General features: G+C 30.9%; 2 protein-coding genes and 1 long non-coding RNA gene across 4 annotated transcripts; 1 reads left to right on the forward strand and 2 right to left on the reverse strand.

The window, feature by feature from the left end:
- Positions 1–7,664: 7,664 nt before the first annotated feature.
- On the reverse strand, positions 7,665–11,065 carry LOC128286892 (uncharacterized). Its single transcript, XR_008277573.1, has 2 exons — positions 10,760–11,065; positions 7,665–8,052 (listed from the first exon to the last, which is right to left on the reverse strand). It is a non-coding gene; the product is annotated as an uncharacterized LOC128286892 (long non-coding RNA).
- An 11,855-nt stretch (positions 11,066–22,920) lies between these two features.
- On the forward strand, positions 22,921–24,816 carry LOC108461682 (uncharacterized). Its single transcript, XM_017761588.2, has 2 exons — positions 22,921–23,700; positions 24,456–24,816. The coding sequence occupies exons 1-2, from the start codon at positions 23,273–23,275 to the stop codon at positions 24,700–24,702; spliced, it is 675 nt and encodes a 224-aa protein (XP_017617077.1). The 5' UTR covers positions 22,921–23,272; the 3' UTR covers positions 24,703–24,816.
- A 43-nt stretch (positions 24,817–24,859) lies between these two features.
- LOC108461680 (guanylyl cyclase 1-like) lies at positions 24,860–27,937 on the reverse strand. Of its 2 annotated transcripts, none has more exons than XM_017761586.2 (10): positions 27,822–27,937; positions 27,033–27,321; positions 26,822–26,946; positions 26,612–26,723; positions 26,438–26,512; positions 26,219–26,307; positions 26,067–26,128; positions 25,809–25,881; positions 25,380–25,455; positions 24,860–25,211 (listed from the first exon to the last, which is right to left on the reverse strand). In XM_017761586.2, exons 2-10 carry the CDS (start codon positions 27,201–27,203, stop codon positions 25,167–25,169), a joined length of 828 nt encoding a protein of 275 aa, XP_017617075.1. In that variant the 5' UTR covers positions 27,204–27,321; positions 27,822–27,937; the 3' UTR covers positions 24,860–25,166. The 2 variants fall into 2 exon arrangements, with proteins under 2 accessions (XP_017617075.1, XP_017617076.1); XM_017761587.2 differs by having other exon boundaries at positions 27,767–27,875.
- Between the last annotated feature and the right edge of the window lie 22 nt (positions 27,938–27,959).

Consider the following 27,959-nt stretch of genomic DNA (forward strand, 5'->3'; position numbering starts at 1 on the left):
GGTTGGGATTTTATGCAAGACTCTTTGGTCTATACGAAGTTGCCAAGTAATCTGGTATGTGTTATAATGCACCGTATTTCATCTTCCTCTATGCAACTATTATTGAATGGGGGCTTTAACGGAAAATTTTGTTCCATCGAGGGAATTAGACAAGGTGATCTTTTGTCTCAAAATCTTTTCGTTGACAAAGCATTAATTATGAATCGATTTATAATGAGATTTGGAAACCTATTCGGCTATCTAGAGGTGGTCCTTTGCTTTCTCACTTGTTCTGTGTTCTACGAGGCTTCGTTGGAACAGGCTAAGATTTTGAGCACTCTATATTGAACCAATTTCGTCACCTTCTGGTCATAAAATGAATGCAAGGAAATCGAAGATTTTCTTTTCAGCTAATACGATTGAATCAGTTGCTTCCCTTGTTCTAATTAATTGGGGTTCCAGCTGGTAGAGGACCTTGATATTTATTTAGGGATGTCGCTTTTTCATCAGTAGGTGAAAAATGCTACTTTTCAATTTCTTGTTGATAGGGTTCGAAGCAAGCTTTTCGGTTGGGAGGCTAAGACATTTTCTTTGACAGGTAGAATTACTTTAGCTAAATCGGTATTAATGGCCATTCCGAATTATTTTATGTAAACTACTATGATCCCGATTGTGGTGTGTAATGCCATTGAGAAGTTAGTTTGGAGTTTCATTTGGGGTTCTACTAGAGGAATATGCAAGGTGTTACTTGGAAGTTGGGATTCATGCTGTCAACAGTTAAGTAATGGTGGTCTCAGCTTACGGAAACTAGCGGATCAGAATAAAGCTTTTCTCCTAAAACTTGGCTTCCATCTTATTACTAAGATTGATGCTCTGCGGGTTTAAGAAGCAAGTATAAACTCGATGGGGGATGTCTTATGTCTATCGCTAGACCCTGCTATTCCTTTGGAGATCTTTGTGCAAGTTTTGGGATGTTTTACGAGAAAGCATGCATTGGGCGGTTGGAGATGGTCGAACAGTAAAGTTTTGGGAAGACAGTTGGATACTGGGTATGGGACCGTCAACGCATAAGTTTGCGATTCCAGGAGGGGATTGCTGTTCTAGTTATGTGAGTGATTATGTGAATTGCAATGGTGATTGGGAGTGGGGTCGGATTGTGCCTTACATCGATCACCAAACGATGATCAATATAGCGTCTGCTTCTCCTCCTCCTGCGGGTTCCAATCCGGATATCTGCTTATGGCGTGACAAGGCGAATGGCATTTGCTCGGCGGCTTTAGCTTATGACAGAATCACGGTCGGATCTTGGGAACCAAAGGACAAGAAGTGGAAGAATGTTTGGAAAATTCGGGGTCCTCAGAGAGTACGACAGCTTATTTGGTTGGTTTTGAAAGGCCGACTGTTGACTAAGTGTGAACGATTACGACCAGGGCTTACAAATTCAGATATATGCCTAGTTTGCTCTTGTTTTTTAAAACCTCGCTACATGTTTTGTCGAAACTATTTTTTTAAAACGCAGGAATTGACTTTGATTTGAAAATGATAATTAAAATGGGAGTCGCCACCGATCTTTATTTGGTGTGATCGGATCACCTTTGGTTTAGATAAAAAAAATTTAGTTTATTAAAACGACATTTTGGTCTACGAAATTCAAAAGAACAAGTTCGGGAGTCGGTTACGCGCGAGGAAGAATTAGTACCCTCGAAAATTGGTACCAAATTGATTAGTTAGTGTCTTAATGTCGAAAATTGAAGATTGAGAACAAATTTAAAATACGATCCTTTTTTATTAGCGTTGATTTTTAAGGAAAAAAAATACTTGAATTAGCTCAAAACGATCGTTAAAGATTTTCTCGTCTTGAGATATCGTTAGGACACATTACCATGAATTCCCGAGCGCAGGTTTGTCTTTAATTCCAATTGAAATTCCGTGTATTTTAAACTCAAAAGGATATTTAGCTATTTAAAATCAACGAGAGAACCAAAACTCCGTAAGTTAGGACACAATTCTTTGATGTTCCAAAACGCGAAATATTGACTTATTTTGAAATTTTTGTTTTTGAATAGTAGCGAATACGATATTTAAATGACGTATGTTATTTGTTTAGGTTAAAATAAAGTGATTTATTAGATAAATGCAACGAAGCTTGATTCACGAGGTGATAATATGAAAATATAGTAATGAATATGAGACAAATATAAATGGTAACAACATTATACAAATGAATAACAGTAATATAAAATTTCAAAATAAACGAATCAAAATTCACACAATGGCAATAATCACACAAGGTACATTATTTAAATGTTAACCTCAACAATTAAAGACAAATGAATTTAATAATAATTTAAAAAGTATAAAGCAAATAAAATGAATAAGATGTAAAACCATTTTAAAATGACAATAAATGGGATTAAAATAATGTGAAAAAAGAGATTTAAAATCGACAATATACAAATCAATTTAAAGTAGATGATATATATATATAATATTAAAATAAGTAATATATATATATATATAATAAATACTATGTCAAAAAAAAACAAAACTAAAATGAACAATAATAAAACAATTTTAAACAAATAAGAGAGTTTAAAATAAGTTGTATAAGACAATTTTAAATAAATATACGTAAAGACAAGTTTAAGATAATATATAAAGAAATTTAAAATAAATATTAAGAGGCTCAAAATAATAAAATGTAAAAAGAAATTTAAAATAAATAATATATAAAAATTTAAAGTAAATAACATATAAAACAGTTTAAATTAAATATTACACATGAAAATTTAAAATAGGACATATATAAAATAATCTAAAGTAAAGAATATATTAAAATAAATAATATATGGGAAATTAAAAAAGATGAATTTTAAACTATTAGAATAGTGTAATTAAATAAAGTATGAAAAGAAACTCAAAATGGAAAATACATATATAATAGTTTAAAACAAATAACGTATAAAATATTTCAAAATAAGTAATATGTATAGGGGTTAAAACAAATAATATATGTAAAAATATTTAAAACCAATAATAATTTATAATACATAAGTCGTAAAAAGGATTACAATAATTAATAATAAAATGGTCTAATATAAATAATGTAAGATAAACAAACTTAAAATAACTAACAGTAAAATAGCTCCTAAAAAATTGAAATAATAAATAAATGAACAAATTAAATAGATTAGGACTAAGCTGAAATTTAATTAAGATTTAAGGTGCAAATTGTAAATAAAAAGAAAAGAAAAGGGGCCACTAAGGACCGAAGTGAAATACGCATAAAGAACGAGGGACTGATTGGGAAAATATTCCCATCCCCTATGCGCAGTGTTTCAAAGGACCCGAATGTAAACCAAGCGAAATCTAAGAGCTAAATTAAAAAAACAAAAGAAAACAGAAACTGGGGCCTGATCGAATGAAGTTGCAAAGGAGAAGGACCAATCTCGAAAATTCCCCATTTAGGGAGAATGCACACCCCCCACTCCACCAAACGGCGCCCTTTCATCATCATCATTTAAACGACAAAAAAACCATTCTTTTCTAATTTCATTTCCAACCCCAATTTTAAAAAGAACAGAAAGCTGTTTGCTTTCTCTCCCTTCCCTATTTCTCTCCGTCGATCATGTTCTCCACCGCCCGCCGTACCACCACCGTACCCGGTGGCCGACGAAGCGCGGAGATGGGCTTCTTATCCTCGTTTTGAGGCACATTCGAAGGCCATGCCTTCTCAACCCCAAAGAAATCGAAAGAAAGGTCCCCCCTCTCCCCGGTTCGACTTCGGCGATTGGAGAAGAGATCTCCAGCGATGAGTCTGTGGGAAGATCAAGGTGAGGTTACCTTTCTCTTTACCTTTTCGTTTATTTTCGTGCATGAAAAAGAAAAAAGAACTAAAACACACAAAAAAAAAAAAAACAAAGAAATCAAAACCAAGAACTAGATGAAAGAAACTATTGTAAAAACCAAAAATCACCTTAAAATCTCTTTTAGAATAATAGTTTCTGCCTTTTGTTTGTGGCTAAAAAAAATACAAAGGTAAATTTCGGGTTTTTATAACCGATTCACAAGACTTGTTTACTCCTATTTTTTTTGTCGTTTCTGCTTGTTCCTTTATTGTTGCGTGTGGGTTTTGGTTCTCTGTTGCGTGCTTCTTTTTCTCTGTTTGCAGGGGATGGAACGGGAGCAGGTGGTGGTGCTGCCATGGCAGCTGGTGGCAGAGGTTAGGGGCGGCACTAGGTTTTATTAATTGGTTATTTATTGTTTTATTCTTGTGCCCGGGTCAAAATTGGCCATTACATGTTTATCCGGATTGTATTGGCGGTAGTGAGGTTTGGGGTTATCTTGTTCCCAACACAGTAAGAAACATCTTCTGTGGTGTTGATTTTGATGCTTGGTTATTAGGCGGAATTAACAATTGCTGGAACATTCAGTCGATCGAGTGTGTGTGGGAAAACCAAAGGAATGGGTTTATTTTTCAGGGTAAATCTTTGGACTATTGAGGGGTGGTTCAGTCGTTCAGAGAAGTACATGCATGCTAAATGGTACAACAACGTCGCTAACGACCCGGATATTTTCTATCGGCCTTCCTATCAGACTGTTACTTGGTCGAGACCTCCCCATGGAGTGCTGAAGATTAATACCTACGAAGCACCGATTAAATCGAGTGCCATTGCTTCCGCAGGGGAAGTTGTACGCGATGACAAAGGAGATTGGATTTCGGGTTTCTCACGAAGCCTTGGGGTCGCTACTGTTCTTCATTCCGAGCTCTGGGCCATTCTTGATGGATTGAATCTTGCTTGGGATCGAGGTTTCAGGAAAATAATTCTAGAGAGTGATAGTAAAGAAGCAATTGATATTATCAACAATGGTAGTGATTTCCTCTCCTCTTTGGCACTGGTAATAATTGATGAGAGTTCATTTTGCTCCTATTATAGTATTCAGGTATAAATTTATTCAATTTTTTCAAAGTAGAAAAATAAAAATACAATTTAAGGTATAATGCAGTGGTACAGAAACAGGCGATTGAGTTGCTGCAGCAAGAAAAAGACTACTCTTGTTGAAAGTGTCTCTGCAAAATCGTATAAAACAGCAACCATAAGATGATAGTAAAAACTATCTCTTGGGAAGTGGTTAATTTAGCAGGCAAAACCCATAATATAACCATAGACAACAGGCATTGCCAGTTTTGCCAATGTTGTCAAGTGGTGGGTGCATGCTTGCCTGGTTTGACTGTGATATCTTGAAATTACAGCCAGAAACACTTGTTTTATTTTTCCAACAAAAATGACCTTGATGGACCAATATTAAAATTTTGATTACACATTTCTTCAAATCCTACCCGACACCTAGAAAAAATATGAAAAAAATAACTTCAAATTCTCATTCTCTTTACTCTTTGGGTAGGGTTAATTAGTCTCTTAACTTTTATACATTTAAAATTTAGTTTCCATATTTTATTTTCAATAATTAGCCCTTTATTTTTGGGATTTAAAATTCATATTCAATTGTTACTACAATTAAATTTTCTATTAAATTCACAAATTTTATATTACGAAATTAAAAAAATCTTGATAACTCTGTAACAAAAAGATGACATTGTAAGGGATTTTAGTTTAGCAGGAAATTTAAAGGTGTTAATAATTTTTAAAACCACATCAATATTTTAGTCAAAATAAAATATTTAGTCTAACTAATGATATTATAAAAACTAAGTTATCAACTTATTAAAATTAAAGTATATAAATTAAATGATAAATTTGACTATGCTATAAAGATTAAATTGAAATTTCACCATTATTATATAATTTAGAAAAAGATTGAAAGGTTAACATGTGTCACATAAAGAATGATTACATCACAAAATTGAATAGTCCAAGGATCAAAACTAAAATTTCACCATTATTATATAATCTAAAAAAAAAAAAAACAAAATGTTGTGGCATGTGCCACATAAGGAATGCCGAAATTTTTTATATAAAGAGTGTATAGTTATGTCAAAAATTAAATTAAAATGATTAAATCATAAATTTGAGTATGATATAATGTCTAAAAATTTATTATCATTGTATAATATCAGAAAAAATTTGTGACACGTCAAAAAATTGTTTGTTTGAGTCACTTTGATGACGAATGTGGTGCGCTATGTCTAGTCGTCTTTTTGATCAAGTGTAGGGTGCTACAATATTGTTTTTGATTGTTTTAAGTATGTTAGGTTTTAAATTGATTACAGATTTTAGTATGGCAGATTTCTTAGTCCTAGCATTCTTTCCACAGGGTAATATGAAATTTTCTCTTTTTATGCCATACTCTAAACTTAAACATGGTATTCACCACTTGTTTTAAAGTTTGGTTTTTTTTTTTTTTTGGGCTTAGCAATGCCATTTTATTTAGATGAATAAGGTGCATTAGTTTGGTGAATAATATTGTTTTGAGAACAAAATTCACCAAAAGGTGTACCATATTTTTCACCTCCGTCACTTATTATTACCTTTATCTTTTTATCAAGTTGGCTTTCAGCTTCAATCTTGTAACGTTTAAACGTTTCAAATGCCTCAACTTTACTTTTAAGCAAATAGGTGTAACAATACCTTGTGCAATCATCTATAAAAGTAATATAATACTTTTTTTCACCTCTAATTTGCACATATTTTAAGTCACCAATATCCGAGTGAATTACTTCGTGAGGTTTACTACTTTTTCCAATTGATTGAGAATTTTTTTTTTTTTTTTGAAATTTGATTATACACAAACTTCACGTTTATGTGTTTTTATCGAAATTCATAATTCATAACAAATCATGATTTATTAACCTTTGCATAGAAACATAATTCACATGCCCTAATATGCCATGCCACAAATACAAGACTCAAGCAAGTAATCATTGGTTACAATGGTCATTACATGCATTTTAAAGAAGCCAACATAGAGATGCCCCTTACCAACAAACATACCACTCTTATTAAGTACAAAACTTTCATTTTCAAAGACCATTTTAAAACCATTTTTTATCAACAATGAGTCAGGCACTAGATTCTTCCTAATATCTTCTACATGGAGTATATTGCTAATATCTTCTACATACAGTATATTGTTAAGGGTAAGAAGGTTCCCTAAGGTCATTTTTAAAATGACTTTTCGAATGCCATGTACTTTCAAAGTAGATGCATTCCCCATGTAAAGTTGTTCTCCATCCACTTCTTTATAAGTGGAGAACATCTTCTTTTCAGCACAAGAATGTCTTGGGGAACTAGTGTCAATCCATCATTGGATTGCCCAAGGTTATTGACCAAGTTGACCTCGAAGACAATTGTTGACAAATTCATTTATGAAACTTCCTTTGAAAGATCATTCACCTCTATGACATGGGCTTGAGGAATATTTCCTTCTTTAGAAGGAGCCTTATTTCTGCAATCTTTGACTTGATGATTAATTTTGTTGCGTACAAAGCATTTGCCATGAAATTTCTTAATAATGCATTTTTTCCTTTCACGGAAAGCCTTTTCTATTGGTTCTTATTAAGGGTTTTAGTCACATATTCAATCGAAATTTCCTTTGAAGCCATTGAAGAATAGCTTTCATTCTTTATTCATGGACAATTTATTGTCCTCCTCTATCCTCAAACTAGAATGAGATCTCTAACTCTTATTTCCTTGCGCTTTTGGTTAAGGTAGTTTTTGAAATCATTCCAAGAAGAAAAATTTTCAATAATTGTAGCCACTTGGAAAAATTTACATGAAACCATACCTTCAACAAGAATTTCATGCAAGATTAGTTGAAATTCTTCAACTTGGTTTATCACATACTTTGAATCAAACATCTTGAAACCAAGAATTTATTTTTACTATGAATTTTTTTCAAGCTCACATCTTTGACTTTGCACTTTCAATCCAAAGCTTGCCATAGTGTATTTGAACTATTAATGAACCTATAAACATCATAAAGTTTACTTTCCAAGCCATTGAGGATGTAACTTTTTCATACGAAGTCATTATGCTTGCATGCATCCCCATCAACAACTGTTCTGGAATCAAATTCTATTTTTGAGAGTTTTGCTCATCTTTAGTTAAGAACCTAGCCAAATTCAAGGTGGTCAAATAAAATATCGTTGGGGATCGACTCATATAAGCAACGAGAAAGAAAGAATAGAGAAAGTTGGGCACACAAATTTACATGGAAAAACTTCTCCAATCAAGAGGATAAAAAACTATAGGCAAAGGAAACTTCATTAATGAGCAAACAAACGAAGAGTATAAGATGGAGAAATTCAAAATAAACTCTAAACCCTGAAAAACAAAACTCTCTAGGTAAAATACAAAATTCCCTTAAAGCTCTCTCGAAACTCTCTAGATCTTCTCTCAAAATTTGATGTTATGAAGATGTTTATTCTAAAGTTACTAAGGCCCTTTTCATAGGATAAGATTAGAGTTTTAATTATACTAAAATATCTATTGTATAATTAGAGTTTAATTGGGAAAAGTAACCCTACTGAGAGTTTAATTACGTAACTGCTTTAAGTTGTAATTTTTAGCGTCGTCGCAACGTTGTATGCTTCTTGTTGTGAAGTTGTCGTCTGTTGGAGATGTCGCGATACTAAAGTCCTCATGGCATAATACAGGCTGCTATAAGGGCCTAGAAATGTCTAAAAATGTGAGACACACTTCACAGTTGACACCACTTAAAGTTTGTTCCATCAAATATTTTAGGTTTCTCACCATGCACTAGTAAGGGTGATAGTGGAATCTTCCCTTTCGGAAAAGCCTTACCTCACTAGTTTCATAATTTTGAGTAGATGTCATGTTATCTAAAAATCAATATAAAAAATTATTTTTGATTAAAAAAATAAACACTAATATTGAACTTATGGCAATCCAATAAAGTATATAATTCGTTTATTTGTAAACTTTGTTAAAACTAGCAGCAACAACAACTACTTATTGTGAACCACACACTTAGTTGTCCACAATAAAATTGAAAAATCGATAATTAATATTGTTACCAAGAGTTAAACCTTTTATCTTTAAGGTAAAATTGCTCGTCAATTGGTGTATAAGATTTGATGCAATTGTCCCCTTAAAACCTTAACAACAACACCTCAAAGACTTACACATCTCTTAAAGGTCCACAGATTTATGGAATAAGTAAATTTTTTCTCTACAATAATAGAGTTTTAAGGTGAAAAAAAAAATTGTAATAACCTGATGATTAAGGGTGTTCACCGCTTCAGATGTGACTTGGATTTAAGTTACACTAGTCGTTCAATTATAAATTTATAAAAATAAAAATATATTTTCTAATATTTTATAGATATATGAATAATAAAACGAATCACCAAATAAAACTATACATAATCAAGCCACATATCTTTTATATTCTTAAGATCTTATCTTCTCTCTTAAACTGTCTATTCACACTAAGAATATAAAAACTCATTTATTGTATAACTTTTAAAAAAGCAGAGAAAAAAAAAGAGAAATGTGTTTTGACAAAGCAGATAAACTAAAGGGAGAATAAGAAAGAAATTTTGCGTTGTCGGCATTTCTTAGAAAATGAAGGCAAGTCAAGGTGATGGGGTCACTAGGCAAGGAGCATCCAAGCTTTTTCTCTTCTTGATTTATTGAATTTTATTTTTATATAAAAAATAAATAAAAATGGTTTGATTTTGGCAGTTTATGTGTCCCTTGATAAAGATTGTGTAGTCAAAGGAGGAGACACATTTCACATTCACAAGGACAATTGTACACTCTCAATGTCATAAGTTAATCCTTCCCTATGAACCCAAACACCCCATTTTTAATTTCATTTCACATACAAAAATATAAATACTGAAAATTTAATTTTATTTAACACCATGTGACAAAAGGGAAGGTAAAGATATTAGGATGTTGGGGGTCATGTGCTTGGAGGGATAAAGAGCATAAATAAAAGAAATAAAAATAAATTTAAAGACCTTTTTTTCCCTTTAAAATTAGAGTAAAATTTTAGAGGATTTTATTTTATTTTTAGGGTCTCTCATCACATGTGTGTGATTCCTTTGCCTTTAGGACACTCACTGTGAGGCCCCAAAGTGGAAAGGGGAAAAAAGAAGTCCTTAAAAAACCAAACTTCCACTGCTTTGGATTCTAATTCAAGTCCTTTAAACATGTGATTTAGGGTACTTAGGGTCACTAGGTGTGGTATTCTGTTCTAAGATAATTTATTTATATAATTAAATTGATGTCACAAATTAATTTAAAATTAATGAAGTTAAAAAATTTAGTGCAAGACATGTAAGAAAAATGAACTATTTGACTTTTAATTTCAGGCACTGTTTTATTCATAATGGTTATGAAATCTGTGAATGGTCATTAATTGAAGGACAGGAACATCACTTATTCCTAGAGACAATATTTTCATTCAATAAATTATAGAAACATTTATTCCTCTAAAAATTTTAAAATAAAATATTTTTAGTACAATAAAAATATGGGTTGCTTAAAATAATAGAAAAATACATCAAACTTTCCTTTTATAAAAAATAACAGGTTATATCATCATATCAATTTCATATTTTCTAAAAAAAAAATTAAAAAAACTTTTACAACTTGTATAATTTTCTTGGGGACCGATCTCTATTATCTAGGGCTGAGCTACAAAATTTTCATGAAACAAGATCCCATGTGTTCATTGGGTTTCATTACAAAACAAAGGAAGAAACCAGAAAAGAAACCCTACCAGACCCAAGTGAGAAAAAAAACAAACACATGCAAATGATTTTAAACACTATGAAACCAACACTTACTCGATTTGGAGGATGTTAAAGTCATCGGCGGCAGCCGGCAGGATATTTTCCGATGAGTTTTTGCGGTGGAGTGATGTGATAGCTTGATCCAAAGGAAAGAGAGAATCATTTTTCATATATATATTTGAAGCAACCAAAGGAGGAATCCAAAGGGATAGCATGATCCAAAATTAGGGTAAATTTTTTTTAAAAAGAAAAATAAAGGATCAATGCGATCCCTTTGGATCCCTCCTCTAGTACCTGCGGTGTTAGCCATAGAGCCACTCTTTTCTCTCTCAAACACCTCTCTCTTCTCTTTCTTTTTTATAGAGGAAAGTGGTTTGAGGGAGACTCCAATATAAAGAGGCTCAAACCCTCTAAATAAATCAGTCTTGTATTAAAAATATAATTTTTATTTATTGGTTTTCTTAACTAATCTATATTAATTGTATTTAATAAGTAATACTCATAATGTTAATCAACTTTTTTAAATCTAATAATTATTTATATTCTTTAATCAATATTTATCAAATTATTTTACTATTTTATTATTAAAATATTGTAATATAATTACCAAATTATTTAAGAATTTATTAAACATTGTAATATTAAATCCATGCCCTCTTGCACTAATAAGAATGTTGACACCAACTAAGCTAAAAATCACTCGACAAAAGTAATGAACTTATATTTTAATACTATTGAACATGTGTTAAATCATAATAATATTAATTATAATTTAAAAGAATGAATACTTTTATAATTTTATAATTGAGTTGGCAACCCGATTAAGGATGACACAAACTCAGTAAAATGCTTAAATATAAGTATTAGATGTATAACAAATTAATTATTAGGAATATTTATAATTTTATTAAAAATGTAAACAATTTATTATTTTGTGTATAATTATATGGGCTGTGCAAAAAGTAATGTGGGTTATTCGTTTCAAGTCATTTGTGTTGGTGATCGACCCGATTAAGCAACAAAAAAATAAAAAATAGCGGAAAAAATTGATAAATTAAACACACAAATTTAACGTGGAAAAACTCTTTTAAAGAGGAGAAAAAATCACAGACAAATATAATTTTACTATAATGACAAAAAAACGAAGAGTACAAAAGATGGAGATAAAAACTAAACCCTGAAACCCGAAAACAAAGAACCCTCAAAACGTAAATACAAAAATCTTATTTTATTATTTTATTTAACATAAATTTGGGTCACACAAGACTAATAAATTGTCTTCATATTTTATTTTAATTTAGTCCATAATAAGCTATTATTTTAACATGGGATTTAATTGCATTTTAATCCTTCTTCTTTTATTATTTTATATTTAGATTATTTTCATTTATTCTCATTTAATTTTTAGTTTTAGTTTGATTTTGGTTTCAATTTTTAATGGGCGTCGAAACCACCAAAAATAATTCCTACAAAAACAACTCTAAATTGTAGTAAAGAGTGATAGTAAGGTCGAGTCCACAGGAATTGGATATCGCAATCAACTTCTGTGTTCACTTATGAATAGAATATTCACCGCATCAAACGTCGTGTCAAGAGTCGTGCCCACGACTCCAAACGTACCTGCAACAAAAATAAACAATTAAATCGGGGGAGTTTGAGAATGTTTAAGAAAGTAAAATAGTCTAATCAGCTTAAATAAACGATTGAATACTATTGAAAATAAATGTAATTAAACTGGAAATAAATTCAGACTTGTACAAACGGATAAAATAAGCCTTAGCTTTAGACTCGGTAAATTTCGTATCAAGAATCAATCCTTGAAAATTAATCTTCTCCTCCAAACGATAAGCTGGTTATAACAATTAAGAACGTCCTAACCACCAATTCCTCCTCTAGTAGCTGGTTCCAGTACGACCTACAAGCCAACCCTTACTGATTATCTAATCGAGACACACGTATTCCCGATTCAAGATTCCGGCAGTCTTGCTTTCTGAAGAACCACAACTCGGATTAACGGCCTCAACGGCACACAATGTAAGTAGGGGTTGAGTTGGTAAGTAAATATGCATGATTTTTGCTGCATGTCTCTCTTTTGCATGTGTTCAACCTTACGTTGAATTCATTCGATAGTTTATTTGACATTGAGCCTTTAATATCATACTTAGTCAATTTGGACTCAATTTGGACAATTGGGCAAATTTTTTTTATTTTAAATGTTCAAGCGTATAGATAAGTCGACATTTTTGTTTTAAGGTTGATATATGTAGCTAGATTTTCCGTATAAATTGATTGTTTAGAAAAATATTTTCTTGTGCATAAATAAATTAATAAAATAAAAAATTTTAAAGCTCAAGTTATGAGTGAAGTTTCGAAAACGTGACCGAATTTAGTAACTGGGGTAAGGTGCTTGGGTTGTCATCTTATCTCGCGTAAAAAGGTTTGAATGACAAGTCGATAACTTACAGACATTCCACTAACTGAGCCTTCAAAAGTTAAAAAAAAAACAAAAAAAAATGTTGATAAAAATAATAATAATAAAGACTGTTTGAACTGAGTAACGGGGATAGGGTGCTTGGGTTATCATCCTAATTTGCGTAAAAAGGTTTGACCATGTCTAAATTCATTTTATTTTTTTTTACTAATGCGTAGTTAGCAATGCCTTGCAAATTATTAGATTCAAACTCAATTTGATGGAATTGTTTAGTTCAGATATTTCAGTTTTATGACACTTGTTGATCGAACTATATATTCTGAACATTCATTTATTTTTTGCCTATGTTGTTTGCGTTGATTGAGGATGCGGAAAAGGGGCTTGATTTTTAATAAATTATAGAATGAATTCTAATGTTTGAAGGAACAATATGCTTGAGGACGAGCATGAGCTAAGTAGGGGGATTTGATAAACATGTTAATTTGTATATTTTTTTGTGTTTAAATTGGTTTATTTTTGAACTGAACCCTGCTAATTAAGTGCTTTTATGATTTAAACTTGTTAGGGATGCAATTGATCAAAAACAAGCTAAAAATGGGCCAAATTGAAACACAAACATTGAAATGGGGCCAAATCAAAAAGGTGGAGGGAACCAAGGACACATCAAATATTTTGACTTTGTAAAAGCCAAAAATAAGAAAATCTTATTTTATTTTATTTATTTTTATTTATTTTTATTTTTGATTTTATATTAAATTATTTTAGGCTAAATTTAGTAAACCCCATGTATATAAATAGGGGCTTTATATTCTTAGGAAAGCATCCATTAATTTTGTATTCCTACTTCAAATTGGAATAGAATTGTTCTTCCTTTTTCTTTCAAGTTGACGTGAGCTACTGCCATTTTCCTTGCTTTATAAAATTAGGCTAATTGCTTTCCAAGCCCTTTTCATTCCCCAAATTCCTCCATTATCATCAACCTACCTTTCTAAACATACAAAGCATGATTAATTGCATGCTTAACTAAATTTCATCTTAGCTTTAGGTCAGTGTTATTTCCGGTCGGGAATCGTGAGATACGACTTCGTGCTAAAACCCGTCCAATCGGTATTCATTCTTTTCCTGAGTATTAGGATTGACAACTCATCCTTTAAGGTTAACTCGATTACAGGTCAAAAAGTGCACGTTGGGTTGAAGTCGTGTTAGCTGATAGTTGAAGAAATGAGTCGGCTGTGCTGTATTCGGATCTCCGAGAATAAATCAAGGAAGAAGTGATCGGATTTAAACGACCCACGCGGTTGAAGCCGTTAATCTGAGTTGTGGTTCTTCAAAACGCAAGGCTGCTGGAATCTTGAATCAGGAACACGTGTATCTCGGTTAGATAATCTGTAAGAGTTAGTTTGCAGGTCGTACCGAAACCAGCTACTAAAGGAGGAATTGGTGGTTAGGATGTTCTTAACTGCTATAACCAGCTTATAGTTTGGAGGAGAAGATTAATTTTCAAGGATCGATTCTTGATACGAAATTTACCGAGTCTAAGGCTAAGACTTATTTTATCTGTTTACACAAGTCTGAATTTATTTCCAGTTTACATTTATTTTCAATAGTATTCAATCGTTTATTTAATTTAATTAGATTATTTCACTTTCTTAAACATTCTCAAACTCCCCCGATTTAATTGTTTATTTTTGTTGCAGGTACGTTTGGAGTCGCTGGCACGACTCTTGACACGACGTTTGACGCGATAAATATTCTATTCATAAGTGAACACAGAAGTTGATTATGATATCCAATCCCTATGGACTCGACCCTACTACCACTCTTTACTACAATTTAGAGTTGTTTTTGTGGGAATTATTTTTGGTGGTTTCGACGCCCATCACCTACATTTACGGAGCCTAACTGAGTGAGTAAATCCATTGTCTTTAATCCCCAATACCAAAAATGATTCAAGTTTTATCACACTCTCGTTATAGCAATCTCACTTTTGTATCTAAAGACCTAATCGCTCCATCTAGTTCTCCCCTGAGAACTTAAACATAAAAAAAAAAAACCTTGTGTACTCTCTCAAATGTACTCACAAAATATGTCCCTCAGTGAAAATTAAGTGCTCTCGATACTCAAGAAAAAAACCTATAAAAGTCTCTCAATATATAAGAGTTTTTGAGACTTGCTAGCATACTAAAGATCACTTACAATCAATTCCCTACTAAACAACAGCTAGAAAATAACAAAATATAATATACTAATAAAGACCAAGTAAAGTGGACTGTTGGAGATTTATTCTTTAATGTTATCCCAATCTGTTCTTCACAATCCAATGGATCCAATTGCTTGATCCTATCCAATCCAATCTTTAAGATAAGTTGCTTTAATCAAAATCATTCAAAGAGCAAATATTTTGTTCTAAAAATTGCTTACTTCAAATACGGCAAGCTGTTGGAAAATTTGGACATCACATATATAATAAGGATAATTACATGTTATTATTTACTATCATGATAGGTTAGCCCAAATAAAAAGTGATCTAATTTGGTTAGAATTTTATTGGGCTTTTAATTATTAAATAAAGTATGGGTCAAATATGTGTAGATACTCTTCTAATCAAATTCTAATTAATCAAATTCTAATTAATGATGGGCTAATTAGAATTTGATTAGAACTAATATGCTAAGGTTATAAATATTAGGGTTATGGTCCCCAAATTATACACAAGATATCTTTTCTAATATCTCATCATTAAGTTATATTGTAGATTTATTTTATAAATTCTAACACAAGCAATATATTGTTACAATGACGGTGAAAGTGGCCACTTCAAAAACTTGACTCAATAAATTTTAAAACTTATTTCTTATAGCAAAAAGAAATTAAGAATTTTTACTCTTTTAAAATTATCATTAAAATAAATATAAAAATATCAAATAGATATTTTAACATAGTTTCATAGGCCAAATTTGATATCAACCCTATATAATATTGAGTTAACGTATCATGTTGTCATTTTGTTAAGAGGTTAGAGTTAATTAACATACAACTGACCAAAACATTACAAATTAATAATATTAATAATTATTTTGTAATATTTTATAATTCGATGGATCGGTTTTAAAAGATCAGACACCTCTAATGACATGAAATGTACATTATTTCACTCTTTTTTACAGGGTTTCATGTATATCTAGAAATAGCCATTGGCCCTCAAATTTACACCTACTTTGATTTTTGTGGTCTACTTTAAAAAGAAAATTGAGTAACTTTCTTTTTATGGGAAAACAATTGGGGGGAGGGGGGGGGGGAATTAGAGATTGAAAACTCCGGTCCATGCATGCCACTTTGGTTGGTTGGAAAAATAGACATGCACCCCCAATAAATCTCTTTTTCTTCTTGTCATCCTGTTTGTCCATTCTTGGTTGCCCAATGCGATTTTTCATGGATGCCAAAAAAAGAGAAGACTCTTCAATAACTATGTAATGCTAGGGATATAGGCCTTCTAGTGTTAGTGACATCAAACCTGCCTATTTACCACACATATTTGTTAAGGAAATAGGACCATCGAAAATAAAGGATGAAGCTAGGGATTGCCCCTTTGGTTAAATGGGAAAATGTAATTTTTAGTCCCTCTCAAATATTAATAAGTTAATTTAAGCTTTTTATGCTTCGGTTGGTTACTAGTATAATAATATGTGGAAAAGACTTATTTAATACACATTATATTTGTTAAAATAGTTAAACATAAAATAATAATAATAAAGTATACGTTTAAACTTGAAATTAGAAGAATAAATAAATTTTTGTAAAAATAAAACCTCTTTAAAATAAACTAAAATTTTACTATAAACTATGGGAGTGGCTAAAATTAAATATTTAATTTAAATTTACTTAAAATTTTATAATTTTATCTCAACGTACAACCATTAATCTCCTTTTTACATTGTAAAATGTTTTTAAAGATTGATAATCTTTATTCAAGATCTCTTTTTTTTCATAATTTGTTGCCTAAATCAAATATTTTGTTTTCAAAAGCAGCTTTTTACATGTAGTAATGGTAGGGGAAGAATTATGGTTAAAAACCAAGTTGTTTAAAGCCAACATTGATCCACTCTCCATACCTTCATAACTTTGAAGACAAAAGGAAAATTTTTGACAAAACCAGCTATTGTTTCATGTCATCTGTATCTTAATCTGTCTCTTTGTCTCACTTCGAGCCATCATTGCAGCTGATTTTGGGACTCTTGTGTTTTCTTCTTTCCTTTTTTTACTTTGATATATGCTGAGCTCATGTTTCATATGTTAATAAGGTTAATTTATTTTATATCAATCAATTTACTCGGGATTATTCTATTAGCAAACAGTAAACTAATATAATAATAAAGTTGAATTTTAATTAAGGTTGTAAATCATTATTCGATAAACAGTTCATGAATAATTCGATTTTTTTTTCGTTTTTATTAAGTGAATAAGATTTTAAGACTTATTTATTAAGTGAACTGGACACAAACAAAACTTGTCCAATTCATTTTACGGAAAATTTCTTTTATGTTATTTTAAAGCTCTTTTAATATATCATTTAAAATGTTTTATTATTATTCTATTATTCTAAATTAATAAAATAATTATTCTTTGTGGGTTTATTTTGTTTACTTATAATATAATTATGGGGAGGAACCCACTTACACCGTTGTAAAATTTAAGTGGTTTTACAATCTTCTGTAATTTTTGTATGTTTAATATTTAAACAATCCAACCATTATATTTTATGCTTTAATCATGTAAATAATGCATGTCAAGTTTGACATAAATTAAAATTTTCTAACTATATTTTTTCTTAATAACTTTTTACCCTTAAATATTAAATTTATACGTATGACCAGTACAAATATTTTGATAAATTCAACGGTTGGATTGTTAAAATATTAAACATGTAAAAAGTTACGAAAGGGTGTTAAACTACTTAAGTTTCACATTGGTGTAAGTGGATTCTTCTCTATAATTATTAATACTTATATTCGATTATTCTATATATATATATATATATATATACACACACACAAATAAGATATGTTTATTATTCATGAACATTGTTCTTGAACATGTTTACAACCATATTCATTTCATGGTCCTGAACATATTCGTTTAACTTAAATAAATGAATATAAACACAAATTTAAAACTCTTAATAAACACAAATTACACTCGAATAAGTTTAAAATAAACAAACCAATACAACAAAACAGATTGAATGAAGCAAAAAAAATACAATTTTATTTACTGTTCAAATTCTTAAATCCGGATATTTATAATTTAATTCCAATCCCGAAAATCTTTTAGCGTCCCCTATATATTTTAATCATATCATGTATTGATATTAGGATGGTATTTGATGGGCTGTAAACTATGAATACTAGAAGTGATTGCGCATGCATATGCATGTGTTAATATATGATTGAAAACGTGGCTAATATCACTTATGATATTTGTAAAAGTTTTATTTTTATATATAATTAATGCATTAAATTTTTTAACTTATAATTAAATCAACTATTACCAACCTTAAATTAAATAACTAATTAGATAGAAGAATTTTGAAAAAAAATCCATATAATTTACCTACAATAAAATTCGAATCTAAATATTCAGAATTCAAAGGAATAAATTTTTACTTGTGAAAAAGGCCTTCCTAGCAAGTAGTAATGCTTAGACTTTTGTTTTAAAGTTTATGTTTGGGGTTCGTGATTATCCTCCTAATAATATCATATTTAAAGTTTAAGTATGTATGTTTCTCTTTGAAAATACAATGAGTCGACTTATCATTACACCTAATACTTGTCGGCAATGTATTACATTTTTTTTTAATTTAATAAAAACAAATGGGAGATAAATGGTAACCTAAGTTGGAACCTTTAATTAGGAAGGGCAAGTGAAATGAAGGTTAGATTAGGAAATAGACCCAAAGCTTGATTAAAGGGAATGTGATGAAGATTTCTATGGAGTGGATTAAAGCTTTAAGGATTATAAGTCAACTTAAACACAAATTAAAGGTTATGATTGGTGCGGGGGCACTCATTATTAAAAAGGGATTAAACAATAATTCTTCTTCTTCTTCTTGTTTCTTGTGTAACAATATAGTTTCTAGAGTACTTGGTTGGCAAACCCATCATTTCTCATCAATAGGTCAATGGGAATTTTATATCATTGCTTCAACTGTTGATGGCAGCGTCGGATTGTATGGAATTTTAGTTGAGTTTAAATAATAATATTAACATATTTTATATTTGTTTAATTTTTATTTAACAGAAAATACTGAGTTTAAAATTCTATTCAAGTTTATTCATATTTATATATGATTAATCTTGATTCATTTTAGGCCTGGTCATAATTTTTTGAAAAATAAGATTGATTTATATTTTATTTTTATATTTAATTAATTTTTTCATTTACTAAAATTTTATATATAATGAACTTAATATTTTTTAATGTCTACGTTATAGTATTAACTACTATATATTTAATTTTTATGTGTTTTAAATTATATAATATATTAAAATAATACAATATAATATATTACAAACTTAAAAAGCAGGTTAGACCAAGATCTAGCCTTAAATATTTAAGCCTGAGCTTGGTTCATATTTTAATCAGGACTAATATTTTTTTTTGTCCAAGCTCATCTTTCAAACTTAATATTCAAACTCTCTCAAATTTCAGGTGAACCTTCACGCTTGAACAAGCCCGACCTTGACAAGTCTACTCATTACCAATATAACATACATACATAATGTAAGCTAAAGTTTTTGCACATTTTTATAAAATTTTAAATCCGACCACCATATTTTACGTCTCATTTAAATATATCATGCATATAATGTTTTGGGTAAATATATAATGGAGAACAAAGTTAAAAACCCCAAGCTTAAACTATATGTAGGTTGTCCAAACTGTTGTTATCCCAACAGCTTGTCCAAATAGATGTTTGAACAAGGAATGGAACAGAGTGTTTCAACAGACAATCTAAAGAAGTGTTCGACAAGAGAATGTAACTTTAGTCGTTTTGGACAATTAAGATCTCAATAATTGTGATTTGGATATATACATGAAATTTTAATTTTGATTTTAATTATATACATCTAAAAAAATAAATATAAATTTGATTTTGAGCTGATTCAAAAAACCAATTGATATGCCTAGAAAAAGCAAAAAAATATTATGAGTCTTAAAGAAAAAAAAACAATTTTTAACTTGTTGTAGATGGAGGAGGTCGTGGATTTTGAGAGGTTTCAAAGATTAAATTTTGATGAGAAAGGAAGAAAATGGAAATAATTTAATGGGGTAATAAAACAACTTTTTAGGTCATAAAAACTAAAATAAATTAAAAAATTTATTACAGGTGTATGCACGCAGAAATCATGTATTTAGAATACATATATATGTTTAAAAATAACTTACAGCAAAAAAAATAAAATATACGGTTTGAAATTAATAACGATAGCACATATTATATATGAAATTAAAATGAAAAAGATTAATTCAAATTGTGAGTAAATGAAATTTTAGATAGGTAAATAAATCATCAATTATTTGTCATGGAATTGTCATTTTCCTTGAATTTGGTATTCAATTGGGACAAAATAAAAATTTAGGTACCAAATTGAAAAAATTTAGGTACCAAGCTAAATATTGAATCCAAAATCAAATATGAAATCGAGATAAAAGAAATCTAATTACTAAATTGAACATTGAAGCCAAACTCAAATACTGAATAATATATTAACCCAATATAGTATTTCTTAGTTTCTAAGAAGATTGTAAAATATTTGAAAAGGTTTGCAAAGAATTACACCAAATTAGGGGTTGTGTTGGTGGCAAATTCTTCTATATTTTCACACATTTGAGCTCCATTGGGCCTTGATTTGCCTTGTGATTTAACCAACTTCAAACCCATATGAATTCAATAATGGTTAGTTCTTAGTTAGTTAGGCCCATTGAATCATGTATTTCATTACTCAACACCTAATTCATTAGGCCCATAAACCAAAATTTGAAACATAAACCAATCGAATCACGAGAACATTAGACACCAACTTAATTGAAAAATAATTTAAAAATTCATATTTTTATAAAAAAATTATTATTTGGAGGTTTTATCTATTTTATTATATAAAATCAATAAATATATATAATAAAAGCTTAACTTAAATTTTGAACACGTATTATTTAAATGTCAAGACGAAAATTTTAACCACGGCTCTAAATAAATCTTAATAGTAAAATTTTAATATACAATAGTACACATAAACATAAATTTCTTGAATATTACATACAAATAACATTTTTAAAAATAATTTTACATTTATCGATTTCTTTTTGTTCTCTTCATATCGTTTTGATCTATATTCGAGGTTCGTGGCTACCTAATATAAATGTAATGTGTATATATATATATATATATATATATATTTCATATTGAGTTTTCTTTTATACAAGATTAAAGGCAAGAGATGGAGGTCACATAATTTAAACCCGTGTCAAATGGATGTCGACAAAAATTTTAATTACCACCCCATACAAATCAAGACGTATTTTATATTGAGTTTCAACAAATATAATCTTAACATTGATGAGTCATTTATTTATAAAAGCAAGTAAATTAATCTATTTGTTTATAAATAGTCGTCAAACATTAAAGTGAGCAATTTAATCTTTATATTATAAAATAAACAATTTATTCCGTGTAGATTTAAAATATCATAAAAAAAAGATTTAATTCACAATTAGACTATGAAATGATTAATATTAAAACTTTTTTGCCCCACTTTAGTACTTAGATTATTATTTTTATCCTAATTTACCTCTCGATTTCATTCCACACTTTCTTCATTTCCTTCCAAATGCAGTCGTCATTGCAATAGCTAAATGATGGTGTGCAATATCAATCAACCATAGACTCTCAATCACTGGATCTAATCCTCCATGAAAAGTAAGAAATTCCACTTATTTTGACCAATTCAAGGTAAAAAATGAGGTTGCTCCATCGATAAAACTGGGATAATATTGACCCAAAAGATCACGATTCAAAATAAATTCATAGGAAAATAAGATTTTTTTAGAGTCTACTCTAGCATTTAAAAATTAGTTTATCGGTAAAGATATATACTTGATGCCCCGCCCAAGAAAAGGACCCAAGCTCGCAACCAGCTCCTCCACTTTTAACGAGGCCTCTTCAATCCAAGACCTAGCCGATTCAAACCGCTTCCCTTCCTGAGCTATTCTATAGGCGGCTGCATTCACCTCCGTAAATATGTATCGAAACTGAACCTCTTCAAATGACTTAACTTTATCTTTACTGGCTTGAATCATCCTACCCATAAAAAGAGACAAAATTAAATAAATATAATCTAGATTACACACTTTTATAATAAAATGAATAACTAACCCATCAAATAATTTAACCATTAATGATCATATTAAAGTAGATACGTATATTGCAAAACAACTTTCACTTTATAAACATGTCGGATTATTAAAGTAGCTGCTAATCAACCAAGTCTCAGCTAAATTCAGCAGCCCCATAACACCCTACTTAACTCTATATTTTCTATTCAAAAAGCTTGGACAGTTTCGTCTTTCCATACACACACAAAAAGAAAAAAAATGGACCACCTATATCCTCAGCCTAAGTTCCCCACTCTTACCAAATTCTTAGGTTGTCCTATCCAAAAATTTCATCCATACCACTGTTAAACAAAAGGTTATATTCTACATCTTAAAAAAGAAATAAATAAATAACCCATTTTTCTCTATACTTTTCCTTACAAATATATGTATGTTATATGAGATCTCTTATTGTATTAATATTTCCTCTCTCTCTTGATTTTCTTCCATGTCTTGTTCTGAACTGACAAAAACAACAAGAGAGAGAAAAAACCAGACAATCAGTTTCAGCTAAGACATTAGTAAGTAACACACTTTAAAAGTTTAAAAGAAAAAAAAAAAAACTATTATTACCCTTGTTGTTCAAGTGCAAGTGTAAAACAATGAGCTTTAAGACATAGTTAAAACCTGTCGTAGAACTGATGATCTTGATGTGTTAAAGAACAAAGTCACATGGAAGATTCACACTTTGGGCCTTAAAAAAGATGGAAGCTTTAGCTAAAGAACCTGAAGGGGTTGTGGTAGTCATCGACATTGATGGAGAAGAAGAACAAGCAAACCAGACAGACAACGAGGAGCAACGACAAGGGACCAACAGCAGCAGGTGTTCGTCGTCTTGTTCGATTGAAGCAAAATCTGGGACAAGTGAGATCATAAAGGAGAGGGGATCTTCGGTGTCGGATACTAGTTGTTCTTCTTCTTCCTTAGAAGTGGATCTGGAAGCTGAGGTGGTGACTGAAACCAAGCTGCATTTGGACAATGTGGAGAGGGATTGTCGGATTTGTCATCTCAGCTTGGATCCAAGTTACCAAGAATGTGATTTGCCTATTGAGTTGGGGTGTTCTTGTAAAGATGATTTAGCTGCTGCTCATAAACAGTGTGCTGAAGCCTGGTTCAAAATTAAGGGAAACAGGTAAAACATTTTTTATTGTTTTGAGATATTATTGTCTTATTTTGGTATGTACTGTAAGAAATGTGGGTGAATCTTTGTTGTAGCCATTGCATTATAGATTGGTAATATACTAGGAAGAACTTGGTAAATTTGCTGGTTTTTGAGAAAGGGTCCTCATTGGATTTATTCTGAATATGCTGTAAATACTAAGTTTCAAATTGCATTTTGCTCACACTTAAACAATGAGCAAATTAATCCTTGTGGATTAGACCGAAGAGCAAATCAGTTCTTTTTTGTTAAAAAATTCATTTATTTCCATTGTTAAAAACGATTATGCTTGACAAAATAACAAAATAATAGCACGTGATGTGTTATGTGTATCTCGTGCTGACATACATGAGCTAGTTTTTATCAAAAGGATTAATTTACTCTTTGATTTAACTTAGGTAGATTAATTTACCCAATTTTTTTGTAGAAGGGCAAAATGTAATCTTAGGTTCTTCATGGTACTTTTTATGCTGAATATGCTCTGTTATGTTGATCATTCTCTTGCAATTGCAAGGCCTCCTTACTGTGTTTCGGTTTTCTAGTTAAGCTGGATCAAGGTGTAAGCGGCTAATACACGGCGGATTGTATCGTGTTATTTATCTTGTTCTTGTTGCAGGCATAAGCAGTTAAATATCAGACATGAACTGATTTGTATGTTTTACCTAGATTATGTCTTGGTCGATTGAGTCTCCTACTGATTTGTATGTTACAATGCTTTTTTCCCCCAGAATATGTGAGATTTGTGGATCCACTGCTCGGAACGTTGCTTGCATGAACGAGACCGAGATGACAGAGCAGTGGAATGATTCGAATGATTCCATAGCTGTGGCGGCGGCAGCGGCAGTTCCTGTCAGGACTCGTGGTGCAGACTCGAGAAACTTCTGGCAGGGTCATCGGTTTCTAAATTTCCTACTAGCTTGTATGGTCTTTGCCTTTGTAATCTCTTGGCTCTTTCACTTTAACATACCATCATGAGAACCTATAGCATGTTGTTTATATTAGTCTTTAGAGCTTTAACAACTTTTGTAATAATTTTATGTTGCGTTCTGTGTTGGATTTTAATTCAACATAACAAAGAATGTTATCAAATTCTGTGTTTTTTTTTTTTGTTTACATGGCACCATTTGAACACTTGTGTGTAGCTCTTCATGTCCTTTAAAAAGGAAGAAATTTATTATATAGATTTGAGTTTACAAACAAGTTGCCAACATGGACAAAGATATATACAACAAATACATTATAATATACAGTTCATATACAAAATGAACGAACTTATTTTACAAATGTACCTGATTTGTGGATTAAAACTGACTCATTCTTCACTGACATAAAATACTCGTTCCGAAAGCTTACTATACACGAGCTTGAAAAATATGTGCAGTGCAGAAGATGATGAGAGCATCTCAATGAAGAATATCAGGTGCTACTCGTATCAAAAATCATATTATGGGATAGTTCTGTTTACGGCTCTCATCAACGGATATCTACATTGGAACATGGCAAAGATCAAACAAGTGACGGATAATGCTAGGTGAGGATAGTTTCGGTTTATCTCATGTGAACTTAATGAAATTTTTTAAGTAATTTAGCATTTCAACCAAATAACAATACAAAAAAAGGCAGAAAGTTTAGTTGTTTTATAGATATCTTACCAGAAGAAGATCCTCGTCAGTACCAAAGGACTTGCGTGCTTCTTCGAGGGACTTTGATGAGATCCTGTCTTGTTTCCTGCACATATTGTTTCCCAAGTTTATGCTTCTAGCATAAGATCAAACGTAACTCTTAAAAACGAAGCTTGACGAGTTGAATTAACATCAACAAAAGTATAACTAATAAGATAGATACAAGTTCCATTGAACCAATTTTATGAAGTATAACGGGGTGGTGCTCCTAGTGTGAAGTGCAGCCTTAAGTTTCTTAGCATGCTTATTTCTGAAAATTATTGGTAACTCATCATACCAACAATGATTACCTTAATACCTTTGTTTAAAACGATTATATGATCTTGAACAAAACAAAAACAAAAAGAGATTATATAATTGGGAGCTGCCAAGCAGTGAAAAAGAAGGGTTAGGAAGTACCTAGAACTTGCAGGATCTCTAATCTCAAATTCATCCGCTTCAGCATCATAACCGCATAGCACGACATAATGACCTACAACAAGACCAAATTTCTCAACAATGTGATCAAATGTGAAAGATCATATAAGTTCATGGACAAGATTATATAAGCATATGTACCACAAATATATATATATATTTTCTCATTATTAGCATTCTGATATTATATTTTCAACTTTTATACAAAAAAAAAACATTCTAAAAGCGTGCAATGCTGACCTGTGTATCCTACATCATTGCCATGAAATCCAGGGATGAGAACATCTCCAACCCAAGATCGACTGCATGTGCAAGGTTTTAGCAGGAGAATTCAATACTAGGATATCACCACTATATAAGTTTCATCCAAAAACTGAAGTATGAATACATACCTCAATTTGTACAGATCAACCAAAGCAATCGCAATATACTTCCCTGACAAAATCCAACGAGAGATTTCTTCTTTGCTGATTGAACTGCACTGAAAAATGGGAGCAGTTCAAAACCCCAATGAAACTTATCACTAAAGCGATCAAACTGCAGTATGAATATGTGTTCTAACCTATAACAGTTCTAATGCAAAGAGATAAAACATGCACTCGGATAAATACCAGTATATTGATCCCTGCTTCCACTGCTTTTTGGAATAGCTTATCTACTCGAACTAGATCACTAGGCAGATGTTCCTGCAAAATATTCGAGTAGTTTCTTTGATTATTATATTAACAACAATAATACAGAAACAGAGCAACTACGAAGATGCATATGATGCAAAGGTAAATTACCTTGTAATATGTCTCCCCAGAGTAGTTCGGGTTAGCTCCAAATGTTACAGTGTAATAGGAAAACCTAACGGAAAACTTTCGCAGTAAATAAGCAAGATCAACGGTCCAAATGCTGCATACAAGATGAAATAAAATGGTATCAGCGTATATCACATCCAAATGTTCATAATGTTTATATAATTCTTTGCATATGTTGTAACGAAAACATACCTAGTCGTGCAGCAAAGCTCGGCCAAGTTCTGAATACTATAGCCATTAATGCCAACAGTAGACAAGGCCATCAAAACACAAGCAAGTCCACAGTCCCAATAGAACAGCTGGTTAATATGTGGAACCTGTAAACACCAAACAAACCCCATCATCGAAACATAAACAAAATAAACTTGCAATGCAAGGAAGCTTGAAACAATAATGCACTCACTTGAACAAAATGTGATCGAGGCAATGCGGTCTCGTGGCCATTTTGATTATCAGATGGCAGCTCAAAAGGGTAGCATCTGGCCACCATATTCACACGATCCCCACCTTTTTCTTCATCGTCTTCTTCATCTGTTTTCAGAATCTTGTTTGACAGAAAATATAAAGGCCACATCAAGTGAAGCCACCCTTGATTAAATCACCACAAATGCCACTGAGCAATTATTTTAATCAGTTATAAACAACATTCAAGAACACCACCACCATTAATTCTACTTCCTTTATAGCTCTTCCTGCAGGAAAAAAGAATTCAAAATAATGATTTTTCCCTGCGGTTTTGATAATTAAAACTTATTCATAATATCATAAATTCGGTCAAATTAAAAATCTTGATTAGGTTAATGCGAAAATTAGCTTCTTCTTTTTTTTTTTTATTATCAAAATTTAACCTTTTGAAGCTATTGACAATCTGTTCAGACAGAAAAACAAAGATTTTTACTCAACTGAACATCGGAAAACATATCTAATAAAAGCAAAGAATCAAAAACTTTCAGAAAGTAAATAAACTTTGTTAATAATAAAATAAAATAAAAACAATGAATTCTTAATTTCTGATCTAAAACATGAAATGTTAACGAAGAACTATCAAACGCAGAATCAAGAAAACCAATTAAAATAAGAGGGAAAATTGAAAAAACAAATATAATAAAAATAAGAAAGGGAGAGAAAATAAAATACCTTTGAGAGGGAAAATAAGGAAAAAAAAAAAAAAAGGGCGAAGATTGAATCTTACTTTTTTGGCATTTGTTGTCTGAAAATTATAGAAGACAAAGCAGATACTTTTCGAACTGTGTAATGGGTCTGGTTGGTGTCTTTTTTTTTTTTTTTTTTAATGCCGACATTTTCGGTGAGTTTTTTTTTTTTGTTTTAA

The sequence above is a fragment of the Gossypium arboreum genome, chromosome 13 (genome assembly GCF_025698485.1).
Source record: "Gossypium arboreum isolate Shixiya-1 chromosome 13, ASM2569848v2, whole genome shotgun sequence".
NCBI lineage: Eukaryota > Viridiplantae > Streptophyta > Magnoliopsida > Malvales > Malvaceae > Gossypium > Gossypium arboreum.